The sequence below is a fragment of the Electrona antarctica genome, assembly GCF_951216825.1.
Source record: "Electrona antarctica genome assembly, chromosome: 19".
Lineage (NCBI taxonomy): Eukaryota > Metazoa > Chordata > Actinopteri > Myctophiformes > Myctophidae > Electrona > Electrona antarctica.
Window position 1 is genome coordinate 36,441,441 of NC_136800.1, and position 12,028 is coordinate 36,453,468.

Genomic DNA, 12,028 nt, shown 5'->3' on the forward strand with positions numbered 1-12,028 from the left:
TGGTGAATCAGAATGCAAGAATGGATATAATAATGTTAATTAATTTATCTTTGAATAGTTTTAAGGACAGTTATAGAGAACAATAGATGCTATGTTTCAAGTTACATCTAAATTGTATTATAAAGTTAAGAGGCTACTGCTTTATTATTGGGGTTTGTTTAGTCTAAGAATATATCAGTTGTAAAGTTTCCACAATTGTAGGCTTGTGTTTACTGTACTTGGGGAAACTTGACACAGGAAAGCATAATACACAAAGAGAAGATATATAGCCTACCTAGTCAAAGTTGGCACTGGCAGCTAGTAAAAAAAAAGGCTTTGGTACAAACTACAAAGCAGATCCTTCAATTTGTGAGTAGTGGCTGAACATTGTGGGGGAGATATTTCTTATGGAGAAACTAATTAACTCATAACTTATATTGCAACTTAAGAGACTATTCCTCGAAATATGGGAGAAATTGACAGCATACTAACACTTAGCCCGTCTCCGGACCCCCCGGGTTGAGCTCCTTTGGACCTACATAAAGTCATCACAATGTCAGAAACTTTAACGTAGGGTTCCGAAAGGAGCTAACTAACACTAACCACTAACAATGATGGACATTCATGAATGGACTGTAGCCTAGGCTATATGATGCTTGATAATGTTACATACCGGTAACCTAACCATACCTCTGCACTGTGACTCCAACTGTGAATGTAAATCAGCCTACTCAGTCAAACCCTATAAACTGAGGCCATATGCCACATCTCAAATGTTTTAAATGGAGGAATGCTAATCCTTGTTGGTGTTGGCTGATTTCTTTAAGTGGCTTATCATTGTTGAAAGTATAGCCTACTACCTGACACTTTATAGGCTATAACCCATGAACAATAAGTCACCACTCTCATGGACTAACTGTGTGTCAATTATGTAAATAATAGCAGTAATACAGAGGGATATATTAATTGTAAGCCTATGCTTAATGTGAAAAGATGTAGTAAACCTCATATTACTTTCGAACTGTAGTCCATAGATTTGAATATGATAAATAATTCAAAATGTATTTTTGTTTCTTCAGTTACTTTTAAATCACATGATGTAGGCTAGCTGAATGCCACTATAGCATACCTATTAAGAATTGTTGTGCCCTTGTTGAATAATATCTTCTCTTTACAGGTGACTGGAGACAGTGGATCGACTGGCCAGAGGGTTTGAATGAACAATAAACCTGAGACAGTGATGGGTCGGAAGCTGGATCTGACTGGACTTACTGACGATGAGGCTGAACATGTGCTGCAGGTGGTGCAGAGGGACATGAAGTTACGCAGGAAAGAAGAGGAACGCCTCAGGTGAGTTCTGTACTTCTTGGTGAATAAATCCAATAGTCAGGCTCAGTGTTGTTAGTGATGCCGTCCATGCAATACCATTATTTTCCACAATGTCTTCTCCAGCTGTGTTCTGTTCAAATACCCTCACTAGTCTAAATACCTTCTGAATCATTAGTGTCAAAGAGCTCCTGTTTAATACATGTATATATTTTTTTATACAGATCACTATTTATTCATTACTCCTTCAAGGTGCCCGTTTACTAATTCATACCATTGTAAACTAAATATAACATCGAGTGCATCCCTGTTTATACCCTTATATGGAAAAAAACTCAGTCCTATAGGTTCAGTTGTTGTTGCCATTGTTTTTCTTTTAGTTTCTGTACTCCCTCCCTCTCTTGTTGTGAATGACTCACAGATTGAATGGTTTTCATGTTGTGTTGTTTGTTTTTCTTTGTATTGTGACAAATTGTCTCTTTATTGGTGCTGTGTCCTGGGCCAGTGAATTAGCTGAATGGGGGCACATTAAAATACAGAACCTATGAATCTATTATGTTATACTCAATACCATATAGACTTTATGCCTTTTATGCCATAAGTATTCATAGCATGCTCAGTTCGCATTCCAGGTATTGTTAGAAATCAATGGAGATTTCCCATCACACCCCTGCACTCTGCATGAGCAGGAAGTGACTGCCCTTTCCTGTTGTATTACTATTATGACTCACTTCCTCTCTAGACGTGCTGTACAGTATTTGGGGTCGTCAAAGCTGTAGTGGTATCCGGTGACTAGTATATATGCACATGTAACATGCACAGAGACAGGGGACTCAAAACCATGATTGTGGTGGTATGCATTGTGGGCGCCCATAGCTGAGTGGGTAGAGCTCTGGCCGTCTGGGATTTGGAAGCTTACCGGGTCACCCCCCGAGCCGCCAGGTCTATGTGTTGAAGTGTAGTCTTTCAAGATAGATTTGTTGGTTAGCACAATTTTCAAATGCTTCTGCCTAACAGTCTACTTTGTATACTTGGAAACCCTTCTGTTTCACCTGTCTCTCATACTTGTACTGATTGGTATTAAGGTACTGTCAGCCATTGGCATTATCAAAGCCTTTGAGGTGGAAAGCAAACTTGTAGCTTACGTCTGTGACTCCCTGTTCAATCCTCAGTTATCAATAGTAAATTACTATAGTTTGCACAGAAGCTGCACTATAGGCTGGCTACTTTGTGTGTATGTCTTAAGTAGTGTGATGACAGACTACATCTAGTTTTTGCCAAATTTTAAATTGCCATCTTTATAAATACTTAACTTAGAGTAGGCCTATAGTTCAACAACATTGACATCTTTTTTTTTTACTTCCATACATTTTCAACTGCAAACCATAGTACAACGAGACTTAGAGACCTGTTTTTGTGAAAAAGGGTAAGGCATAGTGATCTGAAGCACTGTCAATGGATGGGGCGTGGTGGTGGACTATTGGTGTTTTTCTACCTGCGGCTCAGTGGTCAGATTTTGTATTGATTGATTGATTGAATAGTTTATTAGACAGCAATGTAAACAGCACCGGTACAGTCAGACATTTAGGATGTCTAGACAAAGGATAACACCAACAAGTTTGAGGGACTCAATATATTATCAGTGGGTGTAATGCAGATGGATTCACTCATGACTGGCCATGAGTACTGCGTACTGAGTACTGCGTACTGGTAATTTTCCACAGTGTCATGATAGAAAATCCTATAATTCCTCCTAAGAGCAAACTGATGTCTTTGTGCGGGAGGTGCAGAGTCCTCAACAACACATCTACAGCACCTCAAACAGACCGCTAAGGTGATGATGTAAAATTAGCGTTTGGAAGACTGTCTGACACTGGTCTTATGAGAAGCCTTTCTCAATGTAAGTAAATGGTTCAATGATGTCTGGCAATGAATGAACCTTACAAACAGAATCTGGCAGTATACTGTATGTGTAATAATAATCTGTAGTTTAGTAATCAGTAAGCATAAGAAATACATTATGCCTTTCAGTGTCTTTTTTATGGCTGTTTGTGTACTTATCTGATCAGAACTCCCACCTTTCCTTGCCTAAATAGGAGGAATTTCTGAGCACAAGTAACTGTTCCGGGGGCAAGAATAACATGTTTAAGTCATCATCCTCTATCACTGCACAGTGACTCTAGTCTACAATGTCCAGCACAATTAATGCATGAGAGGAGACATGGTATAGCATTTCATCTTGTTTCTTGTGCTAGTGTCAGCGCTGCTGACCTTTTACCTCACAAAATGTTATTCTTCTGCGCACATCTGTCAGTTGCCGCATTACTGGAATTTGGGAATGTGGTTGAGATAACACAGTAACGGACCTGAACACACCCAAGATAAAATTAATTGCGGGACAATTCCTTTGAGATATATAAGAGTGCTTTAGTGTGGAGGCTGGCTTGTGTCCTCCAACACCAAAATTCCCAAGGTCATTTGAAGATATACTGTAATTGGCTGGATTTGCAACATTTGTAATGATCCATTTGGTAGATAAGTATAATATTTTTGTTTTAATATAAGCATGATGAATTCTAGAGAAAGGCAAGGTAAAATTCAAATGTCCCATTTTGTTATTACAATCATATAAGCCAAATGTTATTTTTAAATATGGTGGCTTTTGTGAAGAATTTGTACAGAGTCATACAGTAATTATTAAATGAAATGGAAAATAGAGGTTATGGAATGCCATTGGAATGGGGTCTTGAATGAAGGACTCGCCTTCAAAGTGCCGTTATTTATACCATTTTTGGAGCCCTAGCTTCAGCACTTACACTACCAGGTGACACCAATGGAGCGTCGCAGTCCCGCCCCCTTTCATGACGACGCCAGGCCCAGGAAATGAATCCCAATGCATTTTTCCCATAGACATTTCACAAAGTATTTATTTAAAGACCTTTTAAGCGTCGTACGAAGCCAACTCGAGTCGTGACAAATCATGACAACAAACACAATATTTTGGACCAAACAAATAATTAGAAAGAAGAAAAACAACAAAAAAGTGTTGTAACCTGCCGTTTTTTTCTACTTTCTAATTCTTTGTTTGGCCCAAAACATCGTGTTTATTGTCATGATTTGTCACGACAAGAGTTGGCTTTGTCCGCGGCGTAAACGTCTTTAAATACTTTCTGAAAAGTCTATGAGGAAAATGAACAGGGATTTCTTTTCCGGGTCTCTCGAGGGGGCGGGACTGGCAAGCCACCTGGTTCTAGAACAGAGTTTTTCTGTACTCTGCATGCCCACAAAAGTAGACTATGCACTATGTCACAAAACAGAAACTTAACAGTGCCCACATGCCTGGTATAAACTGCTGAATTTCATACAAATTAAATGCCTGCCAAGTGGGGCCAACCACAGTGCTACTTTCCTAATTCCTACTGGTTGATGCCCGGTCAGATGTCACCAATGTTGAACTCAACTCAGTCACGTAAAAATGCAGCAACCGCACTCTCCACCCCTTTGCTTCCATAGAATGGAACTGAACTGAATGTGTGACAGTGCCCTTACAATACTATTTCATGCCAATGTGGTTGCCTGTAAAAGGGTCTATTTGACTCTATTAGATATAATAGTGACCATGAAAACAAATGAATAGACTGAATGAAAGAAGTGTAGAGTGAGATCAGGGAGGATTCATGACACCTTAATATTTCTAAATACATTCAGACCACACAGCTCTCTTATTTAAGAAGTGTTCATAGCATTCAGAGACCAACATTCAAATCCAAGCGATCAGTGATCATGAGTGACCCTCATGTCATTCAGCCAGCGTGCGTTTCTGTTTCCCCCAATTCTTCATTCATATTCCTGCTAAAAATCCGAAAAACGCAGCAGTGTGCAGGGACCTTCAGATTATGATCCTAGATGCTGTCATTTTTAGCAGCTTGCAGTGGAGTGGACTCATAATAACTAGTCTAGATTAGCACTATGCCTTTTATGAATTCTGCAATTAACAACGATAGTTCTGGATAGTAAACAGTGTAAATACACTCACATGAGATTAATCATTTTTCTCATGATAGTTCCAGTAATTCTAAAACTTGAGTAAATACATACAGTATAATATTACATAATAATATTACTACAGGCTGACAGGGGTCAGTGTTGAGTAGAAGAATTACCTTGAAATGCTAACCTGTACTCTGTAAAATCTCCTAGTGACAATGAAAGGAATTTAACACTGGACATTAAAGCGAGGATTTCATTTTTGTAATCCAACTATTGTTGATAGTAACTACATACACCTACTTTGTACCTAAATGGTAAATGGTGCATTTATATAGCGCCTTTATTCAAGGCGCTTTACATAGATTGTGCATTACATTCACACACACATTCATACACCGATTGCTGCGGAAGCCATGCAAGGTACCAACCAGCACATCGGGAGCAATTTGGGGTTCAGTGTCTTGCCCAAGGACACTTCGACATGTAGACAGGAGGAGCCGGGATTCGAACCACCGACCCATGGATCATTGGACGACCTGCTCTACCTCTTGAGCCACAGTCGAGTACCTATGATGATAATGGTGTTGAACTATACTATATTACAGCCAAGCTTTTCATGTAATCCTCTGTGAAGTGAGAGATTACTTGAAGAATGCAATGTACTGTAACTGTACACAGTATGCACTGTATGAAGCAGAGCAATGCTGCCTATAATCTCTGAAAGTGGGCCACTTAGTTTGAACAGTTGTGTAGAACTCTTGCATTTGAATGCCTGAATGAATGGTTAGCATGCCATGTAGATGCAGACAAATACACACTATAATGAATGTCATCTTTCATTACTCATCCTGCAATCCCTTGCTCTGTCTGTATGTCATTTGTTTTACAGTGTTTGACTGACATTGTAATTAAGCAAAATACACTCTTGCGCACACTAGGGCTGCACAAAATGATGCTAAAATTATAATCCTGATTACTAATCTCCACCCGGACATTTGTGCATTTGCCCCCCTGTGTGTGTATAGCTACAGTATATAGCTAGAGGCGCTGCTGAGTGACATTCTTGCTGTGTCATGATTCCAGGACATGTACAGTATGTCACAGGCTTGTGATTATAACATAATGTTTGTGTCCTTGTGCATTTCCCTATGTGTGGACATAAATAAATTCTTAAAGTGTGTGTGTGTGTGTGTGTGTGTGTGTGTGTGTGTGTGTGTGTGTGTGTGTGTGTGTGTGTGTGTGTGTGTGTGTGTGTGTGTGTGTGTGTGTGTGTGTGTGTGTGTGTGTGTGCGCGTGTGCGTGCGCGTACAGCGGGGGGAAAAAATGGCGGAAAAGTGCATCACGCATCAGTCTGCAAGGACCTTAACAGCTTTGATGTTCTCCCATAACAGTCTTATGGGATCTATGCTACTAACTAGACAATTACAACGCTCACGTCGCTCCGGCTTATGGGATGTACCGGTACTACATGTTAGATTACGTGAATATACCCCAAAACCTCCACATACATTTCAACTCAGTCCAAGCTGTCTTAAATTAGGCTTTGCTGACACTCACCAGTTGCCAATGCATGCACCAAAAGTAATATACAGAACCAGTTGCTGAACAAACATGCTGTATTTGAAAAGAATATGTTTTAGGTGCAGAATGCACACACTCTGATCTGACGTATTATTCCTGAGACTATGCTAGCATGGTATATGCCACCAGTCAGATACAGTATACTGTACTGTCCTTACATGCCATTACTTTTCTTTACTTTTATTTTTTATTTGTTTTGTGTAGCCGTAATCCGGTACAATACAGTGCTTACTTTCTCTCATGGAAAAAAATAACTTCCAAAGCAGCTGTGGGGCAGCAGAAACCTGACACATTTCAAATCGTAACCTTTGAATGTCTGGTGATGCAAACGTAATTTACACAAGGCATTAACGATCACACTTTTCAGATTACATAGAACATTTAATTAAAATGTGTGTACTGTTGTGGACTGTTTGCTAATATTTATAATCACGTCATATGTGGTGAATTTCCCAACTTCTCTGAGTTAACCTCAATGCACTAAATCCTGCTAACAACTAAACTGTCTTTCAGTACTGACACAAGTAGTGGGTTCCTGTTCTCTCTCAGTTAGTCAGTGGATGGCTGGCCTGTTTTTCTCTGCAGTGCCACCGGCGCACACTACTTGGCACTGTAGCACCTGCAGAGGAAACACAATAGTCCGGCAGCCGGGGTTGTGTGGAGTGGGAAATTTGGTATATAGTTTTTTTTATTGGCCTAAAATATTGTCTATATACGGTACATACATTCATGAATCCACTTGCTGACCGGCTGTCTGTATTGAGCAATTTGTCTTGTAGGGGTGTATATGTGACCATACCATTGACATCCTATATAAGGCAAAAATGTAAAAATGTCAGTATGCTTTAAGTAGCATGTGACATGTCAAACTATGGGGTTTTCATGATTCTGAATCCATTCCAAGCATTCGTTTTGCATAAAAAACACTCCTTGGGCTAAAAACGGCCATTGCAATCATCACAAATGTGATGAGGTCAGCACATTTTGGGGAATTGCGTGCGAGACATTTGTGCTATGTCTTGCACTGCAATCTTGCTATAAATGCTATCTTGCCTGAACTAGTTGTTATAGTGCTGTGCAGTGCTGCACCCACTGTGCGGGTGTGTGTGAGTCTGAGTATTTGTACATGTGTTGTACCACACATACTCTGCAGTAATGGCTTCAGCACTAGTCAGACAGAACACTCTCTGCCAGAGTGGTCTGACTAGTTAGACAGACCACTCTCTGCCAGAGTGGTCTGGCCCCCAAGAGTTACGCCATAACTCTTGGAGGAGCCCTATTTGTCAGGGGTAGTGGGTAGGGTAGCCTGGGATCAATACCATTTTTGGGTTTCCGATCCGGTCGGGAGCGGAAATAATGTCATGTTGTATTCACTGGTTTGTAGTCATCATGCCAGAACCACCAAACCGGAACCAGCATTACCCAGAATAATGGGCATTATACTTTTAGGGCCTACCCAATAAAACCCTTGATGCAGCGTAGTTAGTTTAGCTTATATGAATAGTTTGTTTGGTTTTCCAACTCGCAGCGACTGGCGAGACTAAACTAGTATAGTTATAGGCCTACTCGATTCAGCATCTTAATGGGGATAGGTTGGAACCAAAACAAAGCGGTGCCGAAAAAACAGAACCAGCAAACTGAAACCACCAGTTTGGAACGAATACCAGGCTTTACTCCGAGGTGGAAAGTCTGGTGACGCGAGGTTAGGGGTGGGGTATACTGTAGCCTACACCAGACTAGGGGTGGGGTATACTGTAGCCTACACCAGACTCGGATGGAGAGGGAGAGAGTTGTAAAAATGGAATGCAGAAGTTCCAATGTTTGGAACTATAGCATGATTCCTGGAATCAGAAGGTTCCCAGTTCAATCGCCAGATTCTCCAGACTGTGAGTCGAAGTGTGCTTGAGCGAAACACTGAAACTTAACTGCTCCAAATGAGCTGGTTGGTGCCCTGCATGGTTTCCTCTGCTGTCGTGCCAAAGTGTGTGAGTGGTTGAATGTGAAATACATTGTAAAGTGCTTTGAAGAAATGCGCTATATAGTAAATACAGTCCATGTGCTATTTTCACTATTTTTTTTAAATGTTTCCTATAAGGACATGACAAACAGGTTAAAATGAATTTCACCATGACGCTACACATTAGAAAAACAAAACATCTGTCTCTCTTTTGCCTCTATTCTCCCTCTCTCTCTTTGTCAGACTTGATCTGCAGACCTAATCAGGAATCATTTATTCAGATGTGATGGTGCAGTTCTTTCTAATGTGGAGGACGGCTAGCCAGTAGTAGCCACCCAATCTATTCCACCCTTCCTGCTACAGTATATGTGAATCGTGAAATATGTGTTTCTTGGTAATACTGTCTTATCTATGATAACGGAGGTTTGAATTGATTTGTCACCTGCAAAAGTGCATGTTTGGGTATATGTCACTGCATATACTAATGTTTGTATATGAACTTTTCTCTCTCTAGGGAAATGCAAGTGACACTTATACTTATACACCTATACTTTGGTCATTTGATGTTGTTATTCCGCTATTTTCACTACAAGTCAGTCTTGATAAGAATGTGCCAACTGCCAACTAGCTTAAATTAGCTATAAAAGCCGCACGCTCAGTAGCCACACTAGCCACAGGGAGGCTTCCAGCTCTGTTGAAGAAAACCCAGTGATGTATTATTCAACACGGCCTCTGTATAGTTTAACCTTCACACACACACACACACACACACACACACACATACACACATACACACAGCACGCATCATGGGAAATACAAATAACTGCCTCTGTGCCTCAGAATGCATAACCTGTACAATGGTCCCGACGTGCTGTGAGCTTGTATTTTTGGCATGGGACAACGTCATATCAGGCTTTAGAATTCTATATACAGAGTTGATAAGTCAGATAAGTTTGAACTCTAATATTCTCAGGGTGGTTATTGCCAGGGAAATGCTAATTTATTCTTCATATCTTAATTTAAGTGTGATTAAATAACGCCCCTCATTGATTGGTAATTGTGGATGATGTTAAAGTCTTGATGGCCAGTAAATCGCTCATCGCTTTAGAGGATGAATTAGTTCTGCAGCAGCAGCTGTGTGTGTGTGTGCGCGTGCGTGCATGCGTGCGTGCGTGCATGTCATAAGCACACTATATCATGGTAATTCAACTGTTTTGGTACTGCCTCCAGTGGGTCTTTTAGGCACTTTGGCGAAACTATGAAATCTCCATCTGCAATATGCACAGTCAAATGCAGCAGTAGTCAGTAACACTGGGTACGTTTACATGAGGTCTTTCAACCCCTCTTAATTCCGAATAGAAGTTAAATCCTATTAAACGTTGTTATGTAAACACCTACAAAAACTTAAATCCGAATGAAAATGCTCGATGCGATTTAAAAACCATTCCGATGTCACTGGCCGGATTATTCCGATGTTCAATGCGATTGAAAGAAAATTGGACTCATGTATACACTGCTTCGGATGTAAATTCATTCTGGTCTTTCTGAGCATGCTCATTTCCAAGGCGCTCATATCCAAGGCGCGCCGAGGAGTTTGCACATAGATCGCGTTATTTCGTGCATTTTGCACGAAATCCACAAAAAAAACGTGGAGCAGGCTGCAGCAGCAGTGGTGATGATCCCTCTGATCTGTGAGTGTTCAAAGATCCAACCGTCCCGAGTTGATCACTCTGATAATTTTAAACATGTTTGATAGGCCTATAGGTTATATAGCCAGCCTATATGTATCTGGATGCTTCATGCTACTGTAGGCTAAGTGCAGATCGGGGGACTCACAGAACGACGGAGGAGAGAGGACGAAATGCCGTCAGTCCGCTGTTCAGTAATCTCTCTCTCTCTCTCACACACACACACACACACACACACACACACAGTCCCAAGAATACGCTATTATCGCTATAATGTCCATCTTATCCCTTTAAACTTTTATAGGCTATAACTTGCCTATTCCAAGTTGCAACCAAAACGTCATGAAACATAACGGCTTTTGCAGTTTAATTGCATTGATGAGCAGCTGCAATCATTCTAGTATTAAACACCCAATTGGTAGCCTACTTTATGCCATAATGATGCAGCGATGGTGTATTGTGCAGATAAGCTATGCATTATATGCTTTATGCGATGTACAAGACCACAGATGGGACACTGTGTGTGTGTGTGTGTGTGTGTGTGTGTGTGTGTGTGTGTGTGTGTGTGTGTGTGTGTGTGTGTGTGTGTGTGTGTGTGTGTGTGTGTGTGTGTGTGTGTGTGTGTGTGTGTGTGTGTGTGTGTGTGTGTGTGTGTGTGTGTGTTCAACAGTCTCTCTCTCTCTCTCTCAAAAATAACGAGCGACCCTTGATACAATAATAATCAGTGTGTTGCGTACCCTGGCCGTGCTGTAGATAATAAAGTACAAATACGAGATGATCACCTTCCCATGCAGCGGAGAAGGGGAGCCGCCGCGGGTGGGGAATAAAAGACGGTAAACATATATGCCCGCCCCTATCCAACCACTGCAGAATGAAATGATGGGATTTCAAAGTATCGTCTTTCGTCTGTAATGTTTGTAGCCTATTGTTGAGACAGTCATGAATGAACTGCCTATATTTTATGTGTCCAACAGATGGCGTAGTTTCATGGGAATTAACATGTATCATGTCTTATATCACATCTCCTTGTAAACGCTCATTCGGAATGACCATTTCCCATGTAAACTCGCAGCAATTTTTTTTTACTTCGGATGTATTTTATTCGGAAGTATTTATTCGGAATGATCAGCCTGCATGTAACCGCGGCCATTGACTACTGTAACACCCCCCATGCCCATTTTATCCTCCCTCTCTTCCCTTCCACCTCACACCCTGTTTCCACATCTCTCTCTGTTTCTACATCTCTCCCAACTAAATATTTCGCCTGTCTCTCTCGCTCTTGCTCTCTCTCTCTCATCCCACCCTCTCTCCCCACTTACTTTTCTCTCCCCTCTTTCTCTCTGTCTGTCTTCTCTCCTCTCTTTCTCTCTCTGTCTGTCCTCTCTCCCCTCTTTCTCTCTCTGTCTGTCCTCTCTCCCCTCTTTCTCTCTCTGTCTGTCCTTTCTCCTCTCTTTCTCTCTCTGTCTGTCCTCTCTCCTCTTTCTCTCTGTCTGTCCTCTCTCCTCTC

General features: G+C 41.0%; 1 protein-coding gene across 1 annotated transcript in view; it reads left to right on the top strand.

The window, feature by feature from the left end:
• The window catches only part of myripa (myosin VIIA and Rab interacting protein a), a 39,055-nt gene that overhangs the window by 252 nt on the left and 26,775 nt on the right, over positions 1-12,028 (top strand). The window contains exon 2 of the mRNA XM_079529338.1: positions 1,157-1,329. Coding sequence (XP_079385464.1) covers positions 1,196-1,329 — 134 coding nt within the window. The 5' untranslated portion in view covers positions 1,157-1,195. The remainder of the gene's footprint in view (positions 1-1,156; positions 1,330-12,028) is intronic.